The 27,108-nt window shown below is 47.2% G+C and overlaps 1 protein-coding gene across 4 annotated transcripts in view; it reads left to right on the top strand.

Moving 5' to 3' along the window:
- The window catches only part of LOC140384761 (SH3 and multiple ankyrin repeat domains protein 2-like), a 1,513,496-nt gene that overhangs the window by 1,448,608 nt on the left and 37,780 nt on the right, over positions 1 to 27,108 (top strand). For 3 of the 4 annotated variants that reach the window (XM_072466758.1, XM_072466755.1, XM_072466756.1), the window contains one exon: positions 19,176 to 19,199. The exons of the other annotated variant lie outside the window; for it this stretch is intronic. In XM_072466758.1, coding sequence (XP_072322859.1) covers positions 19,176 to 19,199 — 24 coding nt within the window. The remainder of the gene's footprint in view (positions 1 to 19,175; positions 19,200 to 27,108) is intronic. 4 annotated transcript variants of the gene reach the window in all.

Raw genomic sequence — 27,108 nt, 5'->3', positions numbered from 1 at the left:
CCACAGCTCTCTGTGACACGGACTCTGCCCCACAGCTCTCTGTGACACGGACTCTGCCCCACAGCTCTCTGTGACACGGACTCTGCCCCACAGCTCTCTGTGACAAGGAGTTCCAAAGAGTCACAACCCTCAGAGAAGAAACTCCCCCTCGTCTCAGTCCTAAATGGACTTCCCTTTATTCTGAGATTCTACCCTCTGGTCCCAGACTCTCCCATGAGGGGGAAACACCCTCTTAGCATTTACCCTGTCAGCCCCGAGAGAATCCGATATGTTTCACTGAGATCACCTCTCATTCTTCTCAATTCCAATGAGTAGAATCCCAACCTGTTTAACCTTTGCTCACAGACAATCCCTCCACACCGGGGATCATCCAAGTGAACCTTCTCTGAACCCTCTCCAATTAAATATATCTTAAGTAAGGGACCAAAACTGCTCCCAGTGCTCCAGATGTGGTCTCACCAGTACCTTGAACAGTTGCAGCTTATACTCCAACCCTCTTGAAATAAGGGCTAATATTCCATTAACCCTCCTGATTACCTGCTCCCTGTGTGATAACTTTGTGTTAAGTGCACCAGTACCCAGAGGCAGGCGGACTTGCACATTTGGGGGCCCCACGCTCCCCCGCCAATGACATCGAGCCCCGCCCACAATGACACCAATGCCCTCCTGCCCTTCATGCTTCCCAAGCGCAGCCTTGCTCACCTCTCACCCCTCGGCCCTCGCTCGGTGGCTGGACTCCTATTGGCTATCTGGCCTGGTGGGCTCTGTTCCTTTTTGCTGATTACCCACCCGCCCTCCTCAGCACCGGCCTGGAGGTTGAGCCGCCCACTGCTCCGCCGAAGGCTCTTGGCCAGCACCGCCATCTTGTCTCACTGAAGGCTTCTCAGCAGAGATGGATTTACCCTTCTGGGGACACACATACCTCTCGGTACAGGCTCCCCCCCCCCCCACATTGGCTGGGGCCCAGTGCTGCAGTGCCGTCTGTTTCATTATACGCCCACCGCTGCAAGTACCCCCAAGTCCCTTTGTGGTGCAGCTTTCTGCAGTTTTTTCCATTTAAATAATGCTCTGTCTTTTGTTCTCCCTCCCAAAATGGTCAACTTCACATTTTCCCACATTATACTCCATTTGCCAAATTCATGCCCATCTACAGAACCTATCAATATCAATATCCTGTATCAATATCAATATCCTGTATCAATATCAATATCCTGTATCAATATCAATATCCTGTATCAATATCAATATCCTGTATCAATATCAATATCCTGTATCAATATCCTGTATCAATATCAATGTCCTGTATCAATATCAATATCCTGTATCAATATCAATATCCTGTATCAATATCAATATCCTGTATCAATATCAATGTCCTGTATCAATATCCTGTATCAATATCAATATCTTGTATCAATATCAATGTCCTGTATCAATATCTCTTTTCCAACAGTCTGTATCTCTCTCACAAATTGGCTTTCCACTGATTTTTCATTCATCTGCAAATTTGACTACAGTTCGCTTCCTTCCTCCTACAGTCAATAGGTAGATGGGTATAGACAATACCTCCATATAGACAATACCTCCATATAGACAATACCTCCATATAGACAGTACCTCCATATAGTCAATACCTCCATATAGTCAAGTCCTCCATATAGTTAATACCTCCATATAGACAGTACCTCCATATAGTCAATACCTCCATATAGACAGTACCTCCATATAGTCAGTACCTCCATATAGTCAATACCTCCATATAGTCAGTATCTCCATATAGTCAGTACCTCCATATAGTCAATGCCTCCATATAGTCAATACCTCCATGTAGACAATACCTCCATATAGTCAATACCTCCATATAGTCAATACCTCCATATAGTCAATACCTCCATATAGTCAATACCTCCATATAGTCAATACCTCCATATAGTTAATACCTCCATATAGACAGTACCTCCATATAGTCAGTACCTCCATATAGTCAATACCTCCATATAGACAGTACCTCCATATAGTCAGTACCTCCATATAGTCAGTATCTCCATATAGTCAGTACCTCCATATAGTCAATACCTCCATATAGACAGTACCTCCATATAGATAATACCTCCATATAGTCAGTACCTCCATATAGTCAGTACCTCCACATAGTCAATACCTCCACATAGTCAATACCTCCGTATCGACAATACCTCCATATAGTCAATACCTCCATATAGTCAATACCTCCACATAGTCAATACCTCCACATAGTCAATACCTCCGTATAGACAATACCTCCATATAGTCAATACCTCCATATAGTCAATACCTCCACATAGTCAATACCTCCACATAGTCAATACCTCCACATAGACAGTACCTCCATATAGTCAGTATCTCCATATAGTCAATACCTCCATATAGTCAGTACCTCCATATAGACAGTACCTCCATATAGACAGTACCTCCATATAGTCAGTACCTCCATATAGACAGTACCTCCATATAGTCAATACCTCCATATAGTCAGTACCTCCATATAGACAGTACCTCCATATAGACAGTACCTCCATATAGTCAATACCTCCATATAGTCAATACCTCCATATAGACAGTACCTCCATATAGTCAGTACCTCCATATAGTCAATACCTCCATATAGTCAATACCTCCATATAGTCAGTACCTCCATATAGACAGTACCTCCATATAGTCAATACCTCCATATAGTCAATACCTCCACATAGTCAATACCTCCACATAGTCAATACCTCCACATAGTCAATACCTCCATATAGTCAATACCTCCATATAGACAGTACCTCCATATAGACAATACCTCCATATAGTCAGTACCTCCATATAGACAATACCTCCATATAGTCAGTACCTCCAAATAGTCAGTACCTCCATATAGTCAATACCTCCATATAGTCAGTACCTCCAAATAGTCAATACCTCCATATAGTCAATACCTCCATATAGTCAGTACCTCCAAATAGTCAGTACCTCCATATAGACAATACCTCCATATAGTCAGTACCTCCATATAGACAATACCTCCATATAGTCAGTACCTCCAAATAGTCAGTACCTCCATATAGACAATACCTCCATATAGTCAGTACCTCCAAATAGTCAGTACCTCCATATAGTCAATACCTCCATATAGACAGTACCTCCATATAGTCAATACCTCCATATAGTCAATACCTTCCTTCCTTCTAATTCTTTCAGACATTTTGCAGCTGATTGTAGCAAGCCGGTGACCTGTCTCGTATGCAGAAACTGACCCTAATATCGTTCGGGGCTTGGAATGTCACTTTTCCATTAGATTGGAAAGGAGCAACCAGTCGGCGCCATGTCACTTGTACACTGTATGGACAGAGATTGACCTCTGACTTGGGCATGTCTTCAAATCGGAGTTGGCACAGACTATCCACTGAGGTACCATCAGCGGCCGCCTGATAGACATGGAGCGACAGGCAACTTAGGAAAATAGGGCTTCGGAACAGGAGTAGACCATTTCGTTCATGGGTAATCTCCACCATCCAATAGGATCTGGTTGTGGCCTCAGCTTCATTCTCCTGGCAGACGCCACATAACCCTTGACTCCCTCAAAATCCTGACTAACTCGGCCATGAATGAATTCAATGCTCCCACCTCCACTGCTCTCTGCAAAGAGAACCCCGTACACTGACTACCCTTTTCAGAGAAGAAAATTCTCCTAATCTCCATCTTAAAATGGGAGGCAACTTCTTAAAAACTGTGGCCCGTGTTCTAGTCTCTCCCACAAGTGGAACAGTCTCCTGGTTTCTAGCCTATCAAATCCCCTCAGGATTTTATGTTTCAATAAGACCATCTCTCATTTTTCTAAACTCAGTGGGTTGAGGCTTAACCTGTTCATCCCTCATCAACTCGGACCTTCATCCCAGGAATGAGAATGTGCTGCATTCCCGGCACCACCTGCAGGATGTGCCTGGGTTTTAGTCCGATGCAGAATACCATGCAACACGCTGCACCTTCATGGTCTGCATGTGCAGGGAACCTCAGTGCAGTAATTGGATAAGTGCAGAAGCTGTGAACTGGTGTCACTGTGACCTCGGGGATATAATTGACACTTGATGCATTTGACAAGTTGGGACTTGGCTTGGAAACAATTAATGGTGCCTTTATGCACAGCTGAAAGGGTACGGATTTGGGAGCGTAGTGACATTGGTTTGAAGACACTTTCTATATGATTCTCTTGTGCTGGGGGCGGTACCTTAGCTCCAACCTCTGCCACTCTTACACATTGCTTCAATGTTTCTACAGTTGGTGCCATTTTCCAGGCTGTTGTAGTTATAGTAGAAATCTAGTGCTAGGAAACAGATAGTTAACAGTAACTTTTTTTTCACTTTTTTTAAAAACTTTTAATTTTAATTTACAAATTAATTGATGCAATGTCAGTTAGAGGGGTGCAGTGCTCTGACTGTGAGATGTGGCAGGTCCGGGAGGCTTCCAGCGTCCCGGATGGCTTCATCTGCAGAAAGTGCACCCAACTGGAGCTCCTCACAGACCGCATGGTTTGGTTGGAGCAGCAATTGGATGCAGTTAGGGGCATGCAGGTGGCGGAAAGCATCATAGATTGCAGTTATATAAATGTGGTCACACCCAAGATGCAGGCAGAGAAATGGGTGACCACCAGAAAGGGCAGGCAGTCAGTGCAGGAATCCCCTGTGGTTGTCCCCCTCTCAAACAGGTATACCCCTTTGGATACTGTCAGGGGGGATAGCCTATCGGGGAAAACAGCAGCAACCAGAGCAGTGGCACCACGGCTGGCTCTGATGTTCAGAAGGGAGGGTCAAAGCGCAGAAGAGCAATAGTAATAGGGGACTCTATAGTCAGGGGCACAGATAGGCGCGTCTGTGGACGTGAGAGAGACTCCAGGATGGTATGTTGCCTCCCTGGTGCCAGGGTCCAGGATGTCTCCGAATGGGTAGAGGGTATCCTGAAGTGGGAGGGCAAACAGGCAGAGGTCGTTGTACATATTGGTACTAACGACATAGGCAGGAAGGGGCATGAGGTCCTGCAGCAGGAGTAGAAATAGGAAGATAGAGCAGCTAAACACGTGGCTAAACAGCTGGTGTAGGAGGGAGGGTTTCCGTTATCGGGACCACTGGGAGCTCTTCCGGGGCAGGTGTGACCTATATAAGAAGGACGGGTTGCATCTAAACTGGAGAGGCATAAATATCCTGGCCGCGAGGTTTGCTAGTGTCACACGGGAGGCTTTAAACTAGTATGGGAGGGGGTGGGCACGGGAGCAATAGGTCAGAAGGTGAGAGCATTGAGGGAGAACTAGGGAATAGGGACAGTGTGGCTCTGAGGCAGAGCAGACAGGGAGAAGTTGCTGAACACAGCGGATCTGGTGGCCTGAAGTGCATATGTTTTAATGCAAGAAGTATTACGGGTAAGGCAGATGAACTTAGAGCTTGGATTAGTACTTGGAACGATGATGTTGTTGCCATTACATATACCTTGTTGAGGGAAGGGCAGGATTGGCAGCTAAACATTCCAGGATTTGGATGTTTCAGGCGGGATAGAGGGGGATGTAAGAGGGGTGGCGGAGTTGCGCTACTGGTTAGGGAGAATATCACAGCTGTACTGCGGGAGGACACCTCAAAGGGCAATGAGGCTATATGGGTAGAGACCAGGAATAAGAAGGGTGCAGTCACAATGTTGGTGGTTTACTACAGGCCTCCCAAAAGCCAGTGGGAGATAGAGGAGCAGATAGGTAGACAGATTTTGGAAAAGAGTAAAAACAACAGGGTTATGGTGATGGGAGACTTCAACTTCCCCAATATTGACTGGGACTCACTTAGTGCCAGGGGCTCAGACGGGGCAGAGTTTGTAAGGAGCATCCAGGAGGGCTTCTTAAAACAATATGTAGACAGTCCAACTAGCGAAGGGGCGGTACTGGACCTGGTATTGGGGAATGAGCCTGGCCAGGTGGTAGAAGTTTCAGTAGGGGAGCATTTCGGGAACAGTGACCACAATTCAGTAAGTTTTAAAGTGCTGGTGGACAAGGATAAGAGTGGTCCTAGGATGACTGTGCTAAATTGGGGGAAGGCTAATTCTAACAATATTAGGCGGGAACTGAAGAACCTAGATTGGGGGCGGATGTTTGAGGGCAAATCAACATCTGACATATGGGAGGCTTTCAAGTGTCAGTTGAAAGGAATTCAGGACTGGCATGTTCCTATGAGGAAGAAGGATAAATACGGCAATTTTCGGGAACCTTGGATAATTGTAGGCTTCGTCAAAAAGAAAAAGGAGGCATTTGTCAGGGCTAAAAGGCTGGGAACAGACAAAGCCTGTGTGGAATATAAGGAAAGTAGGAAGGAACTTAAGGAAGGAGTCAGGAGGGCTAGAAGGGGTCACGAGAAGTCATTGGCAAATAGGGTTAAGGAAAATCCCAAGGCTTTTTACACGTACAGAAAAAGCAAGAGGGTAGCCAGGGAAAGGGTTGGCCCACTGAAGGATAGGCAAGGGAATCTATGTGTGGAGCCAAAGGAAATGGGCGAGGTACTAAATGAATACTTTGCATCAGTATTCACCAAAGAGAAGGAATTGGTAGATGTTGAGTCTGGAGATAGCCTGGGTCACATTGAGATCCAAAAAGACGAGGTGTTGGGCGTCTTAAAAAATATTAAGGTAGATAAGTCCCCAGGGCCTGATGGGATCTACCCCAGAATACTGAAGGAGGCTGGAGAGGAAATTGCTGAGGCCTTAACAGAAATCTTTGGATCCTCACTGTCTTCAGGGGATGTCCCGGAGGACTGGAGAATAGCCAATGTTGTTCCTCAGTTTAAGAAGGGTAGCAAGGATAATCCAGGGAACTACAGGCCGGTGAGCCTTACTTCAGTGGTAGGGAAATTACTGGACAGAATTCTTCGAGACAGGATCTACTCCCATTTGGAAGCAAATGGACGTATTAGTGAGAGGCAGCTTGGTTTTGTGAAGGGGAGGTCGAGTCTCACTACCTTGATAGAGTTTTTCGAGGAGGTCACAAAGATGATTGATGCAGGTAGGGCAGTGGATGTTGTCTATATGGACTTCAGTAAGGCCTTTGACAAGGTCCCTCATGGTAGACTAGTACAAAAGGTGAAGTCACACGGGATCAGGGGTGAGCTGGCAAGGTGGATACAGAACTGGCTAGGTCATAGAAGACAGAGAGTAGCAATGGAAGGATGTTTTTCTAATTGGAGGGCTGTGACCAGTGGTGTTCTGCAGGGATCAGTGCTGGGACCTTTGCTGTTTGTCGTATATATAAATGATTTGGAGGAAAATGTAACTGGTCTGATTAGTAAGTTTGCAGACGACACAAAGGTTGGTGGAATTGCGGATAGCGATGAGGACTGTCAGAGGATACAGCAGGATTTAGGTTGTTTGGAGACTTGGGCGGAGAGATGGCAGATGGAGTTTAATCCGGACAAATGTGAGGTAATGCATTTTGGAAGGTCTAATGCAGGTAGGGAATATACAGTGAATGGTAGAACCCTCAAGAGTATTGAAAGTCAGAGAGATCTAGGAGTACAGGTCACTGAAAGGGGCAACACAGGTGGAGAAGGTAGTCAAGAAGGCATAAGGCATGCTTGCCTTCATTGGCCGGGGCATTGAGTATAAGAATTGGCAAGTCATGTTGCAGCTGTATAGAACCTTAGTTAGGCCACACTTGGAGTATAGTGTTCAATTCTGGTCGCCACACTACCAGAAGTATGTGAAGGCTTTAGAGAGGGTGCAGAAGAGATTTACCAGAATGTTGCCTGGTATGGAGGGCATTAGCTATGAGGAGCGGTTGAATAAACTAGGTTTGTTCTCACTGGAACGACGGAGGTTGAGGGGCGACCTGATAGAGGTCTACAAAATTATGAGGGGCATAGACAGAGTGGATAGTCAGAGGCTTTTCCCCAGGGTAGAGGGGTCAATTACTAGGGGGCATAGGTTTAAGGTGAGAGGGGCAAGGTTTAGAGTAGATGTACGAGGCAAGTTTTTTACACAGAGGGTAGTGGGTGCCTGGAACTCGCTGCCGGAGGAGGTGGTGGAAGTAGGGACGATAGTGACATTTAAGGGGCATCTTGACAAATACATGAATAGGATGGGAATAGAGGGATACGGACCCAGGAAGTGTAGAAGATTGTAGTTTAGTCGGGCAGCATGGTCGGCAAGGGCTTGGAGGGCCGAAGGGCCTGTTCCTGTGCTGTACTTTTCTTTGTTCTTTGTTCATCAAGCTGCGCGTGCATGTAAGCAAAAGAAACAAATGAGAACTTAACAGGTTGTGGGGGCCAAAATAAACATTCCCATTATTCAGCTGCTGAAAGAATTACTAATGGACTTTGGAAAGTGATTAACCTCAATCCACAGTTAAATTTGGGAGATTGAGAACATTGGCCTGAAACTCTGGGAGCTCAGCGCCAATAATAATGACAATTGGTTGAACGTGGGTGTGATGAACGGTTACTGTAACACTGTACCCTTGTCATCATGTAAGGTGATGTCCCCTTTAAGACCGGGCTTGGAACCCTGGGAACGCCGCCTCTGGCTCCGCCCATCTGTGAGCCGTATATAAGGGGCCGCCTTGTGGGCAGTGCAGCTGTTAGCACACGTCTCGGCTCGAGCCTAGTTCTTAGTTTATTAAAGCCTTCTTTACTGTTCACACTCTAAGCATCGTTATTGAGGTACCACAGTGGGGAAGGAAGGCTTCAGATTTGATGCTTTGCCTATTCGCTATTTCATACTAAAAAATTCTATAGCAATTCAAGGCAATCGCGATCATTGTGTCTCTTGATCAAAACATCTGCTCCCATTTTTCTTGCATCATCAAAGCCAATTGAATCTTTAGTAGACAACAATTCCAAAATAGCACCCACAATTTGTAGGAGGGAGCGATACGTTCTCGGAAGAGGCAGCAGCACTGTCAGGGATGAGTGTCTTGAAGGATTTTTGGAAAGGGCGGAGATGGTTGGCAAGACAGATGTGTGAAGAGCAGTTGCTGGAGGGGCCACTGATGACAGACTCGAGGTAGCCGCGAATGAGAAGAAAACAGACATGCGTATTGCAGAAGGCTCCTGCAATGGAGCCATCCCCTGCAGGAGTGGAGCTATCAATCATGACCGGTATAGGCTTGGAGGGCCGAAGGGCCTGTTCCTGTGCTGCATTGTTCTTTGTTCTATCCAAGTCATTGAATCAGTAATAGATTTTCGTGACACCAGAGAATTCCAGCAGTGCAGAAGGAGGCTATTCAGCCCATCGAGTCTGTGCCAGCCCTCTGAAAGAGCACACACCCTATCCCCGTAACTCCATAATCCCACCTAACCTGCATCTTTGGACTGTGGGAGGAAACCGGAGCACCCGGAGGAAGCCCACGCAGACACGGGGAGAAAGTGCAAACTCCACACGGACAGTCACCCGAGGCCAGAATTGAACCCGAGTCCCTGGTGCTGTGAGGCAGCAGTGCTAACCACTGTGCCGCCGTAGCGCCCCACAAAACAGGATGAAGTGGAAGTGTGCACCTTTGTTGCTTCCATCCAGTTTTAATCTATAGCTATTTGAGTGGCTTGGTAAGTCATTTCAGAGGTCAGCGGAGTGATATTCAGATATCAATATACATGATCAATGTATCTGAATGTAGTACAGTCATTTCAGCACTAGATGTCTCGCAGTCAGATACTATAAGAACTGGATTCCTGCCTTTTCTAAGTCACATGATGATGTGATTCAGAACAGTGAACAAGCAGAACATAGAATAGCTAGAGTGAGAGAAGTTAGAACTAGTTTGTTGTAATAGTGTAAGTTATATAATTATCTGTATTGTACTTTATTTCTTTATTGTTAGTTTAGTATTGAGTAAAAGGACTCACAGTTTATTATTTTATTACTCATTAAATAGTTCATCTTTCAACAAGAAGACTATTGGTCATTTTATCATCCTGGTGGATTCAAGAGTAATTTATATATTTTAGATAAGTCATTATTTAAAATATAACAGTCAGTGTCAACGACATTGCTGTGGGTCTGGAGTCACATGTAGGCCAGACCAGGTAAGAATGCCAAATTTCTTTCCCTGAATCTGAATTCATTTGTAAACCAGATGGACTTTTAAACCGCAATCCAGCAGTTTAATTATGATCAGAGGAACAGTTTCTTCCTAATATGCAGATTAGGGAGAGAAAAGTTTCAGCAGGTGTGGGGGAACGTGCAGGCTCGAGGACGGGGAGAATAGAAGTTGCAGGGAGTCAGTGGAGTCACTGTTGGCCAGATGGTCAATATCCAGGCGGTAAAATTCCAAACACCCTGAAAATGTGCTCTTGTTGGCTCTGGGCCTCTGCTGGAGCACAGCCATGGCCAGGTAGAGTCACACTCCTGGCGTCAAGGACCTTGACCCCCTGCAGGACGTAATCAGTGATCCAGATATATTCTGGGAAGGTTTCTTTCCTCTTACCTTTCTGCTCAAATACAAGGTCAGTCATGAATAAGCACAATTGGGTAATCTCTGAGAAACTATTTTTGTAATATTTGCAGCAAAAACATTCCTCAACACGTTTCGTGCTTTTTAAATTGTTTGATTCCTAATCTGGTGTCTAGCGCTGAAGCAGCGGAAACTTTCTTCAAATAAGCATTGGGAGTTCAGCATTGGGAAGAGCAAAGCCGTTGGGCGAGATTTTCCAGCTCTTTTCTCTGCTCACCCCCCCCCCCCCCCCCCCCCCCCCCACTCCTGCCCCACCTCCACGGGGAGGGGGGGGGGTTCCAGCGGAGGAGGCAGATGACCAGTTACCATCACTGGGATACTCCAGCACGGCCGGTGTCTGCGCCATTTTGCACAGCTCTCCCATCCCTCCTGCTGCAGGGAACCCTCCCCATTGCTGGGCATATCCAGATTCACAGGCATTTCATCCATGTTGCGAAAGTTGACGAATGTGTGTTTCTGCTTTTGCAGTTGTGTGCTGGCGGATTGCTGGAAACGGGTTGTTTTGACATCCAGACTTTTCGGTTGGTCTTCGAGCAATCCTGATCTCTTGCCACAACACTGGAAATTTCTGTTATGTTCCATAACGTGGCCAGCTGCTGCTCTGAAATGCTGGGCTCGGTTTGTTTCGGCTGGCTTGGGTCTGTCTGTTTGCATTGCATTTCTCAGAATGGTGTTGATGCGACCATCCCGACCGTTCCTGGAGGCCTATTATGATCCATGATTTCGGCATCACGCTGGTGGCTGGTCCCTATTTTCATGGTGCATCCTCTGGAGCATCCTCCTCGGGGACGATTACTCCTTCCACTCTCTCACCGATTTTTGAAGAAAGCTGAATTCCCTCACTGCAGCACAGGGGTGGCACGGTAGCACAGTGCTTAGCACTGTTGCCTCATAGTGCCAGAGTCCCGGGTTCGATTCCCGGCTTGGGTCACTGTCTGTGCGAAGTCTGTACGTTTTCCCCGTGTCTGCGTGGGTTTCCTCCGGGTGCTCCGGTTTCCTCCCACAAGTCCCGAAAGACGTGCTGTCAGGTGAATTGGACATTCTGAATTCTCCCTCTGTGTACCCGAACAGGCGCCGGAATGTGGCGACTAGGGGATTTTCATAGTAACTTCATTGCAGTGTTAATGTAAGCCTACTTGTGACAATAAAGGTTATTCTAAGTTTACTTGATGAATGAGCAAATATTGCGGCTTTTAGCTTGAAACCAGCCGCGTACTTCATCCTTTCTGCCATGGGGCCCATTTCTGTTTGTCAGAGAGTATTGCATTCTTTAACGGAAAAGGGGGGTAGGAGTCGGGTTACATTACATACTGAGTTCAGGCCGAAATATGATTTTTGATGCCATCTTGTATGCCGGGTAAGTTTGTGCAGCATCATCCACGGTTAATGAATGACAGCTGAAGGCTGCGTCTGCTGAAGTTGCAACGTTTTGCAGGGTCAACGTGAATCATTTTTATGTTTTCACTGCCCTGCATGAATAGCTTGCTGTGATTACAACTTTATTCTTTACTACGGATTGTTACTTGATTAATGGTTAATCCATTGTACGGTCTGCAGTCACCGACCTCTGACATTCCCTCCATAAATCCGTTAATAATAATAATCTTTATTAATGTCACAAGTAAATCGAGAAAACTGAAGTTGAGGAAGAAATGAATGGGTCACCAAAGTCCCGGGAATTATGTTGTTTCTCAGTGACACTGATTTCAATCACCCAATTTTTGTTTGCAAGCACCGAAGCTATGGGATTGTTCCCCATTTTGGGAATGTACATCAGCGTTATGCAATGGGAGATCACAGTAGATCAATGCCAGATGTATATTTTCCCGAATGTCATTTACTATCTTTATTTCATAAACTACTCTTGATGCCTCTTATCTGCATCCTAACTGTTCCCAAGATTTGTTATGAGCAGCAAGTGATTAGGGCCAATAGCACCCCGTCACCTCGGACTGGGACATCTCACAAAGTCTGTCCTGTTGCTGCAAGTAGGTGTTGATTTTAATATATTCCCGAGTATGTTGAATTAGATTGGTAACCTACGATCTGCAAGGTACTTCTCGGGTCTCCTGCCATTCCCTTGTGGGGATGAGACGGAACTATGACCGTCGAACAAAGACACTCTGGTCCATCCAACCAGTCCCACACAATGGCTACAATTTATGCATCGAAACTCCATTCCACCAGAAACCATGGGCCGGGTTTCTCCTCCGGCGGGATGCTCCGTTTTGCCGGCAGCCCAGGGGTTTCCCGACGGCGTGGGGCTGCCCCACACTGGGAAACCCCATTGACCGGCCGGCGTAACAGACAATCCTGCCGGCGGGTTGAGGGGGAAATGTGGCACGGCGGGACGGAGAACCCCGCCACTTTATGCGTTTTCTTGGTGAAAAACCAGGTTTAAAACCCAGGCCAATAAGAGGGACAAACTCTCTTCGAAATTCCTCTTCAGTCCATGCAGGAAAACACTCTGGCCCTGAATTCGCTGAAAGCACTTAACTTAACGTAAAGGGCGATGGCCACCCAAACAAACAAAATTGCACTTGAAGGAGTAAAGTCTTTCCCAGTACTATTACTGCGTTAATCAGTCATGTCAATGTGGTCCTGATGCTGCTACTCAGTGTTGGGTCTACATCTAGGTGATGGTGTAATTCATCCAATTTCTTGGCGAATTGTAGCTTCTGTATACGTTGTTGCCTGATGAGGCTGAGTTGGCTTGCACATTGGCAGCAGGAACACCCTGAACATTTTCTGGGTCCTGGCAGTCTTTTTCCTTTGTTCGTGACTCTCCCAACCTCCCTCCTCTGTAACTCATTCCCCACCTCCTCCAATAAAGTGATACTTGCTGAGGCCTCCACACAGATTGAACCAGCTGAACTGCTCTTTTTTAATGTCTCCTCCATCTGTTGGACGGATGTCAACTTTCTCCAGTGCCTTAACAATGCCTATTATAGGCTGGCATTAATTCCATTTTAGCTGGAAGAGGAACAGGATGCAAATTGCTTAGTTGTATTGCATTGTCCTCAAGTTGCACTCCCGCTAACGCAAATCTAAGTACCAAACGATATTTAATCATTTCAGCTCTGGCACCAATTAATGCCAACACTACAGATAGAACATGTCAATGCATACTTAGTTACTGTGTCAGGTCCAAAATGAAAAGTAATGAAATGCCCACTGGGTTTACCTACGGTTACCCAACTCTTGCCAGTTTTGATCAGTGCAGCACTTCAGTGGACTTCTTGATTGTCATTTGTAACAGAGATTGTCTCTCATATCGTCTTTGTCAAATAAGCCATTTGAGAGAGCCGCTGGGTTGTCAAATTTACCCCGAGACTCCGTTTTAACAGTTGTGAAACTTGAATCTTTTTTTTATTCATTCATAGGATGTGAGCTGAGGAAAACAAAGGTAGTTTTAAGGGAATTTGATTTGTATTGACAAAAAATAGAAATAGGGTACAGTTTTAAGTGGGTTTAATTTAATGTGCCTCAAAGGGTAAAACTTATAGTTAGATTCATGCTGGGCAAAGGTGGTTAGATTCATACTGGACAAAGGTGGTTGTATGTGTGGGGGATGGTTAAGTTCCAACTGTGTTTCTATTGTGCTTGGAGAGAGCTATGGTGTGAAGAGTAAATAAATAGGCCAGCGCAGGTATGCGGTATTGCTTAGCAACTGGGGCCTTGTAAGGTAGAGAAGTGTTTTAGTTTTAGCTGAATTTGTGGGCAGTTGGGGACGGGGGGGGTCGCGATTCTCCAATATTGGGCCCAAGAGTTCGCGCCATCGTAAACACGACGGCGCAAACCGGGACCGGTTACGTGGGGGACAGCATGGCACTGGGGCGGTTCACGCCCCTCCAGCCTCCTTTCACGGCGCCAAATGGGCGCCGCGCCAACCCGCGCATGCGCAGTTGGGCCGCGTCATCCTGCGCATGCGCGGGGGACATCTTTAGCGCGCCGGGCCCGACTCAAGATGGAGTTGGTGTTCATGGGCCGGCCGTGCCAGAAAATAGGCCCGGGGGGGAAAGGCCGGCCCGCCGATCAGTGAGCCCCGGTCGCGGGCCAGACCCCATCGGAGGCTCCACCCCCCCCGGTGAAGGAGCCCCTCTTTCCCCCCCCCCCAACTCACCCACAGACCGCCCCCCCGACCGTTCCCGCAGAGTTCCTGCCGGCAGCGCCCAGGGGTGAACGGCGCTGGCGGGACTCTGTTGTATCGGCGCGGCTGCTCGGCCCATCCGGGCCAGAGAATCGGCAACTCCGCCGATTTCAGCAGACCGCGGCCGGCGCTGCGCCAATCGAGCCGCCGCAATTTGCACCGATTCTCTGCACCTCGGAGAATCATGCGCCGGCCCCGGTGCGGGGCTCGGAGAATCGCCCTCGGGGTCTCCGAGATTGAATGTTTCTCAACTCTGCCAGGAGAAATTAAACAGGACGGGAGCTGCAAAGGGGCAGGCTTCCTAAAGTGCAAGTTACAGTCCAGAGAATTGGGGCAGATTGAATGTTGAAGACACCTGAGAATAAGAAAACAGAAACAAAGTTTTGTTCAGAAGAATTGAAAGTTAAAGAGGCAATTGCAGTAATTAGATTGAAAATGGCACAGCAGACTTCAGAGGCAGCGGACACGTTTTCTGTTATTTTAATACAACCTGGGAATCAACATTTGAAGGAATTGCCCAGCAGTCAAGACAAAGAAATCCTAAAGGAGTTGGTGTACAGTCCTGGGCTGCAGTTTCTGTTGGTATAGTGGAAGCTTAGTTTAAAAGTGTCATTTGGAAAACCTGGCCTGGATTTTGGAATGCAAATAACTGAGGGAAATCATACAAAGGACAGTACAGCGCAGGAACAGGCACCTCGGCCCCCCTACGCTGATCATGAAGCCTGTCTGAACTAAAACTTTCTGCACTTCCAGTGTCCGTATCCCGCCATTCCCATCCCTTTCATGTATTCGTCCGAGGCCTCTTTAAACGTCACTATCGCATCTGCTTCCATGACATCCTCTGGCAGCGTGTTCCAGGCACTCAACTTCCTCTGCATAAAAAAACTTGCCTCGCACACCTCCTCTAAACTTTCCCACTCGCGCCTTTAACCTATGTTCCCGAGTGATTGGCTTTTCCACCATGAGGAAAAAATATCTGACTATCCACTCTGTCCATGCCCCTCATAATTTTGTAAACCACCATCAGGTCACCCCTCAACCTCCGTTGTTCCAGTGAAAACAATCCGACTTTATCCAACCTCTCCTCAGAGCTAAGATCCTCCAGACCAGGCAGGATCCTGGTAAACATACAAAAGGTTAAGTTATATGGGATCAGGCTGGATAATACTGCGAGGCCTGGATAAAGTGAACGTGGAAAGGATATTTCCACTAGTAAGAGACACTAGAACCAGAGGGCACAATCTCAGACTGAAGAGATGCTCCATTAAAACAGAGATGAGGAAGAGCTGCTTCAGCCAGAGGGTGGTGAATCTGTGGAACTTATCGCACAAAAGGCTGTGGAGACCAAGTCACTGAGTGTCTTTAAGCAGAGATAGATAGGTTCTTGATCAATAAGGGGATCAGAGGTTATGGGGATGAGATATATCAGCCGTGATTGAATGGTGGGGCCAACTCCATGGGCCAAGTGGCCTAATTCTGCTCCTCTGTCTTATGGTCTTATGGTCTAACCTCTTCTACGCCCTCTCCAAAGCCTCCACATCCTCCTGGTAGTGTGGTGACCAGAATTGTATGCCTAAATGTGGCCTAACTAAGGTTCTGTACAGCTACAGCATAACTGGGCTGGTTTAACTCAGTGGGCTAGATAGCTGGTTTGTGATGCAGAACAAGGCCAGCAGCGCGGGTTCAATACCCGTGTCAGCTTACCCGAACAGGCGCTGGAATGTGGCGACTCGGGGCTTTTCACAGTAACTTTATACTTGTGACAATAAAAGGTTATTATTATTACTTGCCAGTTTTTATACTCAATGCTCCGACCAATGAAAACAACCATGTCCGTATGCCTTCTTGTCTAACTTATTCACCTGCGTTGCCACTTTGACCTGTGTACCTGTACACTCCGATCTCTCTGCCTGTCAATACTGGAGGCTTCTGCCATTTACTGCATAATTTCCACCTATATTAAACCTTCTAAAATGCAATTCCTCACATTTGTCCGGATTAAATTCCATCTGCCATCTCTCCGCCCAAGTCTCCAAACAATCTAAATCCTGCTGTATCCTCTGACAGTCCTCACCGCTATCCGCAATTCCACCAACCTTTGTGTCGTCTGCAAACTTACTAATCAGACCAGTTACAGTTTTCTCCAAATCATTTATATACATATATATATAATATATATATACCAAGAACAGCAAAGGTCCCAGCACTGATCCCTGCGGAATACCACTAGTCACAGCCCTCCAATTAGAAAGCACCTTTCCACCGCTACCTCTGTCTTCTATGACCAAGCCAGTTCTGTATCTATCTTGTCCGTAACTCTCGTGAGAGTTACAACAGCTGATGAACTAAGTGGAGTATCGACCATAGATCGAGGAAATTTGTGTGTAACGGCACTTTGGCACACAACCATTCTCAATCACCTGCAAAGTTTGTGAGGAAAACAATGAGGCTTCACAATTTTCAACTGCAGATTCAGGACTTGTCTTCTCACAGTGAACAAAAGACATTCATAGAACATACAGTGCAGAAGGAGGTCATTTGGCCCATCAAGTCTGCACCAACCCACTTAAGCTCTCACTTCCACCCTATCCCCATAACCCAATAACCCCTCCTCACCTTTTTGGACACTAAAAGCAATTTATCACGGCCATTCCACCTAACCTGCACATCTTTGGACTGTGGGAGGAAACCGGAGCACCCGGAGGAAACCCACGCACACACGGGGAGAACGTGCAGACTCCGCACAGACAGTGACCCAGCGGGGAATCGAACCTGGGACCCTGGTGCTGTGAAGCCACAGTGCTAACCACTGTGCTACCGTGCTGCCCTTTCATGTGAGAGAGAGAGACTGAGGGCTAATTAGTGGACTTAAAACAAAGTAATGTAAAGTTTAATTAGTCCTAGCTAGCGTTATTCCACACAACATACATCCGAGAAAAGTTATAGCTCATGGAATAAAAAGGACAGTTAGCAATGTGGACACCAAATTGGTTGAATAATAGGAAGCGGCGAATAGTAGTTGTAATATGTTCATTGACTGGGATGTAAAGAGTTAACAAGTTAACGATGATGCTTCTTACCACTGGAGGGAACCACAGAAGTCATATAAATATCAAGTGATTAGGGATTTCTGGGATTCGATTAGAAGATGATTAGATGTTTAGGAGTTAAGAGTTAGGAGAGAGCTGTAAGAGTGTCAGGCATAGAGAGCAGTTGTATACTTGAGAGTTCTGTTAGTTAGAGATAGCATAGTTTTGTACAATAACCTTCTACTTTAGGGGCGAGATTCTCCGGCACCGGATATTCAGCGGGGGGCAGGAAACGCACCGCGCTGGTTGGCGCCCCCGCCCACAATTCTCCGGCCCGGATGGGCCGAAGTCCCGCCGCCAAAATGCCTGTCCCGCCGCGTAGATTAAACCACCTACCTTACCGGTGGGACAAGGCGGCGCGGACGGGCTCCGGGGTCCTGGGGGGGCGCGGGCCGATCTGGCCCCGGGGGGTGCCCCCATGGTGGCCTGGCCCACGATCGGGGCCCACCAATCCGTGGACGGGCCTGTGCCGTGGGGGCACTCTTTTCCTTCCGCCTTCGCCACGGTCTCCACCATGGCGGAGGCGGAAGGGACTCCCTCCACAGCGCACGCGCGGGAATGCCGTGAGCGGCCGCTAACGCTCCCACACACGCGCCGCCCGGAGATGTCATTTCCGCGCCAGCTGGAGGGGCACCTAAGGCCTTTCCCGCCAGCTGGCAGAGCGGAAATTTGTCCGGCGCGGGCCTAGCCCCTTAAGGTTGGGGCTCGGCCCCCCAAGATGCGGAGCATTCCGCACCTTTGGGGAGGCGCGATGCCCGACTGATTTGCGCCGTTTTGGGCGCCAGTCGGCTGACATCGCACCGATACCGGAGAATTTCGCCCAGAGAATGTGAACAAATCTTAGTAGTGTAATAAATTTATGGTTTTGTTCGTTATTAAAGCTTTGTGGTCTTTATTTAACACTACGCACCCAAGCTGTCCGGGTAAAGCAGAATAGAGAATACAACAATAGTTGGTGGATCTTTTTGGGCTGGGGAAGGTTTGTAAAGGTGTTCCCCAGGGTTCGGTATTGGGACCCTTGCTTTTCCTGATATATATTAATGTTCTGGACCTTGATGTGCAGGGGACAATTTCAAAGTTTGCAGATGATGCAGAACTTTGAAGTATTGTAAACTGTGAAGCGGACAGTGCAGAAAAGAAGCAGTTTTCTGTTCACAGGGAATCGTCAAGGCCAGGAATTTGTTTAGAGCAGCTCCCTCTGTGCTGCTGTAACTTTCAGAATCCTTTCATAAACCCGTATTGTGCCTACGATTGAGATTTCCACCTCGCACCTGGGGAAGTCACCACAGCGGAACGGGAGGAGCTCTTAAGTAAATTTCTGGCCAAGTCTCCATTAACATGGAGCTGATAGTTAACGATGAAAGAAATATCAGGGGGTCTTGAACCTCTCCGCAGAATTCAATTAAGTTTATAAAGCTGTTTGCATTTGTTTTTACTTTCCAAGCTACATTACGGAAAAAGAGGACCGGTAAGTACATGGAATCAGAAAATCCTGTGCTGTAATTGTATTGGGTAAAGGCGTTTTGTCATGAATTGAATTTCTGTATTTGAATTGTGTCGAAGTGCAATTTGAAATATACAAAGTGAAATTCCATAGCGGCCCGCGATTCCCATTTTGTGTATTTATGGAATGAACTCCCGGGAGAGGAGCTGACTTGCTGGGAGCCTAGTCTGGGAATTTGGGACAATAGCAGAAAATGCTGGAAATATGCAGCAGGCTTGGCAGTATCTGTGGTGAGAGAAACAAACTGAGTTAACATCTTGGGGCTGTGACCATTCAGCAGAACTGAACGTTTGACCCTATTTCTCTCCGCAGAAGCTGCCTGACCTGCTGATTAGTTCCACCCTTTCTGTTTTTATTTCCGGTTTCGAGCTTCCTGGGGATTTGGCATTGGGAATTCTGGGCACGTGCAACTCAGGATTTATATTACGAGCAAAACAAAATACACACCACTTGCCAATGTTACTTCATTCATGGTTACCCTGCTGCCACTCTGCTATTGTAATGGGGTTTAGATGTGCAAATAACATCCCCAACACTCACTTTCACACTTCAATAACCTCAGCAAACTTTTTCACACTGCAGGTCAAAACTATCGATGCAAGTCCCATCGTACTTTCAATATGCATGGGGCAATAAGTCTCTTGTACCAAGATTCCTGTGTAAGCCACATTTGTGATTAGTAACAAATCTTTTTTTTCATAAGAGTACTCAATTACATTTTTTCCAATTAAGTGGCAATTCAGAGTGGCCAATCCACCTAACCTACATATCTTTGGGTTGTGGGGGCGAAACCCACGCAGACACGGGGAGACTTTGCAAACTCCACACGGACAGTGACCCAGGGCCAGGATCGAACCCGGGTCCTCGGCACTGTGAGGCAGCAGTGCTAACCACTGCACCACCGTGCCGCCCGACTAATAACAAATCTTAGTAAAATTCCCAGTTATTTAATGTATGTGTGCTGTGGTTTGTAAAACAGCTTTACAAAATTATTTTACTGGAATAATTAATTCTACTGGATATTTGAATTATTCATCCAATTTAATAGAACCAGCTGATTGCAACTTGATCTATTGGCTGGGTGGGGTTACAGGGTTACGGGGATGGCGCGGAGGTGTGGGCTTGGGTAAGGTGCTCTTTCCAAGGGCCGGTGCAGACTTGATGGGCCGAATGGCCTCCTTCTGCATTGTGAATTCTATGATTCTATTTTTAAAAGTTTGTCATTTATATAGAACCTCCCATGACATCTGCTCCGTGACGTGGTCAGATTTCACTGATTACATTAGCCTAAAGGGCCGTCATGTCTGCAGCTCCAAACCAATAGCACAGAACCGAGGATTCTTCACATTGTACGCAGGCCCCTGAATTTACTGCTACCGAGAGGTTTGGAAGGTATCGCTTTATAACCAGGCAATAAAAAGCATTCAGTTAAGTTTTGAACTGGGGCAGATTAAATGTAACCCTTAGCATGTTGATATGAAGAACCAGTTGAATGTCTGCCAAAGGTAACTTTGTGACAAAGAACAATACAGCACAGGAACAGGCCCTTCGGCCCTCCAAGCCTGCGCCGATCATGTGTCCTATCCAGACCAACCGCCTGTATCCTTCTATACCCCGTCTGTTCATGTGTCTATCCAGATAAGTCTTAAAGGTCGCTAACGTATCTGCCTCACCCACCTCACTTGGTAGTGCATTCCAGGCCACCACCACCCTCTGTGTAAAAAAAAAAAACTTCCCCCGCACATCTCCACTGAACTTTTCCCCCCTCACCTTGAACCTGTGCCCCCTTGTAATTGTCATTTCCACCCTGGGGAAAAGCCTCGAACTGTTCACCCTACCTATACCCCTAATAATTTTATAAACTTCTATCAGGTCGCCCGTCAGCCTCCATCTCTCTAGAGAGAACAATCCCAGTTTATTCAATTTCTCTTCATAGCTATATAAATGACCTTTGTAAAACTGTAGTATCTATTGAACCTCCTCCATGTCTGGTATAACATCACTCTTATTGGTATGCTAAATTGCTCCAAACTTAAACTCAATTACACCCATTACCCTTGTGTTTGCTAAGCTCCATTGGCTCAGTGATGCCTTAGTTTTAAAATTCTCCTCCTTGTGGTCAAATGCCTCCAAGCCTTAGCCCTCTGAGAGGAAAAAGGAATTCTGTGACTATCTTGAAAGATCTCTTACAGTGTGCTCCTTTCAATAGATGCAGCAATTGCCAAGTGTCTTTGTCACCCAGGGTCAGCTTAATTTCAGATTTGTGCTTGAAACCTTGCACCATTCCCCACTCAGACATGATCCTGTTCCAACGGTTTTCTTTCAAAGCCAACTGACAGTTCATGTAACCAAAGAACCTGGCCAAAGTTATGGGTGACTGAGAATTGAAATTTATAAACCAGGCAAGGCTAAGCTTCCAGGCTTCATGTGCTACAGTTCACAGTCCCAATTCCCTCCGCACCTCCCACAGCTCTCCAGACATTGTACATACAAATCCAAATAATCTGTCCTTAACGTAATTAAAGTTACATTTTCTAGCAAATTGAATCAATTAATCCACGACTATTTAGACTACTCCGTATTGTCATAATATACACCAGTATATCATGGTGCAGACACACACTGATGGACACACAGTGGGACCAATCAACACACAACACCGCAGCCAATCACCAGTGAGAGCACACGCACTATAAAGACAGGGGGCATCAGAGTTCCTGCTCGTTCGAGTTGCAGCCAGCTAGGGGCACAGAGCTCACAGCCTGTAACACACATTCACCATGTGCTGAATGCATCGACTGGTTAGGACAAGGCAAAGGTCTTTAGTTAAAGCTAATATCGTATTAACCCACAGTCTGAGTAAGTTTAAACAGATAATGATTCAATGAAATAGTGTTGCACTATTTCAAGTGTTGGTAAACTGTATGTGATCCAGAACACTCAACACATCATGATACCAGGAGTTGAGGGATATTAGCACTACTTAGACCTACCTGCAAGTGATCTGCCTTCCACCAGCATTCTGTCATCCTGCAACATGGACAGCATCAGCCCGCCGCCGCCGCTCCGCATCGCCGGCAACCTCGGGGCCAACTGGAATATTTTCAAACCCCCCTTCCAGCTCTTCCTCGAAGCCACAGACAGGGAGGGTGCCTCGGACACCAGGAAGATTGCTCTGCTCCTCTCCACGGCCGGGGAACATGCCATCCACATTTTCAACTCTCTCACCTTTGCGGATGATGAAGATAAAACAAAGTTCAAGACGGTCCTCCTCAAGTTTGACACACACTGCAGCGTCGAGGTGAATGAAAGTTTTGAGCGCTAAGTGTTCCAGCAGCGTTTGCAGGGTAATGATGAACCATTCCAATCCTTTCTCACGCACCTCCGCATCCTTGCGCGGTCTTGCAGCTACGGGCCCACCTCCGACTCGATGATACGCGACCTGATCGTTTTCGGTGTTCAGTCGGACCCCCTACGTCAGCAGCTCCTCGAAGTAAAGCAACTCACCCTAGCGACCGCCATCGAGACCTGTGTCCTACATGAAAATGCCACCAGTCGGTACTCCCATATACAAGCAGCTTAAACGGCGCGGCAAGGTCCCCACGAGGCGGAACGGGTCCAAGTGATTGAGCAGCTCCAGGGCCTCAGCCTGGATGAGGGCGGCCATTTTGCGCGCTTTTTGCAGACTCCCGCGCTTGTGCGCACAAAACCAGGGAACGGCGACGTTGAGGAACGTAATGCGCAAGCGCGCACCATGCACGACCGCACCACGCATGTGCGGTGGCACAGCGAACGGCTGACATCACGACGTGCGGCAACTGTGGCTCCGCCCATTTAAAGCGGCAATGCCCTGCAAAATTTCGACAATGTCTGCCACATCGTAGGCAATGTTCCTCCTACAGAATGTTTGAGGTGAGGGACGCCGACAGTGTCCCTGCTGATTTAATCTGTGGGAAGTGCACCCATCTCCAGCTCCTCAGAAACCGCGTCAGGGAACTGGAGCTGGATGAATTTCGGATCATTCGGGAGGCAGAGGTGGTCATAGATAGAAGCTTCAGGAATGTACTTACACCGAAGAATAAAGATAGGTGGGTGACGGTGAGAGGGGCTGGGAGGAAGCAGTCAGTACAGGGATCCCCTGTGGTCGTTCCCCTTAGTAACAAGTATACCGCTTTGGATACTGTTGGGGGGGACGGGGGACTTACCAGGGGTAAGCCATGGGGTGCAGTTCTCTGGCACAGAGTCTGTCTCTGTTGCTCAGAAGGGAAGGGGGGAGAGGAGTAGAGCATTAGTCATTGGAGACTACATAGTTAGGGGGATAGATGGGAGATTCTATGGGAACGAGAGAGACTCGCGGTTGGTGTGTTGCCTCCCAGGTGCCAGGGTGCGTGATGTCTCGGATTGTGTTTTCGGGATCCTTGAGGGGGAGCAACCCCAAGTCGTGGTCCACATAGGTACCAACGACATAGGTAGGAAAAGGGATAGGGATGTAAGGCAGGAATTAAGGGAGCTAGGGTGGAAACTTAGATCTAGGACAAACAGAGTTATTATCTCTGGGTTGTTACCCGTGTCACGTGATAGCGAGATGAGGAATAGGGAAAGAGAGGAGTTGAACGTGTGGCTACAGGGATGGTGCAGGAGGGAGGGTTTCAGATTTCTGGATAACTGGGGCTCATTCTGGGGTCGGTGGGACCTCTACAAATGGGATGGTCTACACCTGGACCAGAGGGGTACCAATATCCTGGGGCGGAAATTTGCTAATGCTCTTCGGGAGGGTTTAAACTAGTTCAGCTGGGGCTTGGGAACCTGAATTGTAGCTCTGGTATACAGGAGGTTGAGAGTAGTGAGGTCATGAGTAAGGTTTCAAAGTTGCAGGAGTGTACCGGCAGGCAGGAAGGTGGTTTAAAGTGTGTCTTCTTAAATGCCTGGAGCATCCGGAATAAGGTGGGTGAACCTGCGGCATGGGTTGGTACCTGGGACTTCGATGTTGTGGCCATTTCGGAGACATGGATAGAGCAGGGACAGGAATGGTTGTTGCAGGTGCCGGGGTTTGGATATTTCAGTAAGCTCAGGGAAGGTGGTAAAAGAGGGGGAGGGGTGGCATTGTTAGTCAAGGACAGTATTACGGTGGCAGAAAGGACGTTTGATGAGGACTCATCAATTGAGGTAGCATGGGCTGAGGTTAGAAACAGGAAAGGAGAGGTCATCCTGTTAGGGGTTTTCTATAGGCCTCCGAAAAGTTCCAGAGATGTAGAGGAAAGGATTGCAAAGATGATTCTGGATAGGAGCGAAAGCAACAGGGTAGTTGTTATGGGGGACTTTAACTTTCCAAATATTGACTGGAAACGCTATAGTTCGAGTACTTTAGATGGGTCCGTTTTTGTCCAATGTGTGCAGGAGGGTTTCCTGACACAGTATGTAGATAGGCCAACGAGAGGCGAGGCCGATTTGGTACTGGGTAATGAACCAGGACAGGTGTTGGATTTGGAGGGAGGTGAGCACTTTGGTGATCGTGACCACAATTCGATTACGTTTACTTTAGTGATGGAAAGGGATAGGTATATACTGCAGAGCAAGAGATATATCTGGGGGAAAGGCAATTATGATGCGATCAGGCAAGACTTAGGATACATCGGATGGAGAGGAAAACTGCAGGGGATGGGCACAATGGAAATGTGGCGCTTGTTCAAGGAACAGCTACTGCGTGTCCTTGATAAGTATGTGCCTGTCAGGCAGGGAGGAAGTGGTCGAGCAAGGGAACCGTGGTTTACTAAGGCAGTCGAAACACTTGTCAAGAGGAAGAAGGAGGCTTATGTAAAGATGAGACATGAAGGTTCAGTAAGGGCTCTCGAGAATTACAAGTTAGCTAGGAAGGATCTAAAGAGAGAGCTAAGACGAGCCAGGAGGGACATTAGAAGTCTTTGGCAGGTAGGATCAAGGATAACCCTAAAGCTTTCTATAGATATGTCAGGAATAAAAGAATGACTAAGGTAAGAGTAGGGCCTGTCAAGGACAGTATTGGGAAGTTGTGCTTGGAGTCCGAGGAGATAGGAGAGGTGCTAAATGAATATTTTTCGTCTGTCTTTTTCCTGTGTGAATACTATGTTGTCGAGGAGAATACTGAGATTCAGGCTACTAGACTAGAAGGGCTTGAGGTTCATAAGGAGGAGGTGTTAACAATTCTGGAAAGGGTGAAAATAGATAAGTCCCCTGGGCCGGATGGGATTTATCCTAGGATTCTCTGGGAAGCTAGGGAGGAGATTGCTGAGCCTTTGGCTTTGATCTTTAAGTCATCTTTGTCAACAGGAATAGTGCCAGAAGACTGGAGGATAGCAAATGTTGTCCCCTTGTTCAAGAAGGGGAGTAGAGACAACCCCGGTAACTACAGACCAGTGAGCCTTACTTCTGTTGTAGGCAAAATCTTGGAAAGGTCTATAAGAGATAGGGTGTATAATCATCTGGAAACGAATAATTTGATTAGACATAGTCAACACGGTTTCGTGAAGGGTAGGTCGTGCCTCACAAACCTTATTGAGTTCTTTGAGAAGGTGACCAAACAGGTGGATGAGGGTAAAGCAGTTGATGTGGTGTATATGGATTTCAGTAAAGCGTTTGATAAGGTTCCCCACGGTAGGCTACTGCAGAAAATACGGAAGCATGGGATTCAGGGAGATTTAGCAGTTTGGATCAGAAATTGACTAGCTGGAAGAAGACAAAGGGTGGTGGTTGATGGGAAGTGTTCAGACTGGAGTCCAGTTACTAGTGGTGTACCACAAGGATCTGTTTTGGGGCCACTGCTGGTTGTCATTTTTATAAATGACCTGGAGGAGGGCGTAGAAGGATGGGTGAGTAAATTTTCAGATGGCACTAAAGTCGGTGGAGTTGTGGACAATGCGGAAGTATGTTACAAGTTACAGAGGGACATAGATAAGCTGCAGCGCTGGGCTGAGAGGTGGTAAATGGAGTCTAATGCAGAAAAGTGTGAGGTGATTCATTTTGGAAGGAGTAACAGGAAGACAGAGTACTGCGCTATTGGTAAGATTCTTGGCAGTGTGGATGAGCAGAGAGATCTCGGTGTCCATGTACATAGATCCCTGAAAGTTGCCACTCAGGTTGAGAGGGTTGTTAAGAAGGCGTACGGTGTGTTAGCTTTTATTGGTAGAGGGATTGAGTTTCGGAGCCATGATGTCATGTTGTAGCTGTAGAAAACTCTGGTGCGGCCGCATTTGGAGTATTGCGTGCAATTCTGGTCACCGCATTATAGAAAGGATGTGGAAGCATTGGAAAGGGTGCAGAGGAGATTTACCACGATGTTGCCTGGTCTGGAGGGAAGGCTGAGGGACTTGAGGCTGTTTTCGTTAGAGAGAAGAAGGTTAAGAGGTGACTTAATTGAGGCATACAAGATGATCAGAGGATTGGATAGGGTGGACAGTGAGAGCCTTTTTCCTCGGATGATGATGTCTAGCACGAGGGGACATAGCTTTAAATTGAGGGGAGCTAGGTATAGGACAGATGTCAGAGGTAGGTTCTTTACTCAGAGAGTAGTAAGGGTGTGGACTCGCCAACACTAAGGGTATTCAAATGGTCATTGGATAGACACATGGACGATAAGGGAATAGTGTAGATGGGCTTTAGAGTGGTTCCACAGGTCGGCACAACATCGAGGGCCGAAGGGCCTGCACTGCGCGGTAATGTTCTATGTTTCTATGACTTGGCCACTATGCTGCCTTCTGCCGAGCAGCTCCGCTGCCAATTCATATCGCTTCAGCCAGCCTCGCAGGAATGTTCGGGCAATTCAACCCACGGTCACCGAGTCCGATGCGGACCTCCCACACAGCAGTGACACCGAGGACCCGAAGGTGCCTTTTTGAGT

Source organism: Scyliorhinus torazame, chromosome 10 (genome assembly GCF_047496885.1).
Source record: "Scyliorhinus torazame isolate Kashiwa2021f chromosome 10, sScyTor2.1, whole genome shotgun sequence".
In the NCBI taxonomy this organism is placed as follows: domain Eukaryota; kingdom Metazoa; phylum Chordata; class Chondrichthyes; order Carcharhiniformes; family Scyliorhinidae; genus Scyliorhinus; species Scyliorhinus torazame.
Note: the sequence above shows the minus strand (reverse complement) of the source record. Positions and strands in the feature narration are given on the sequence as shown.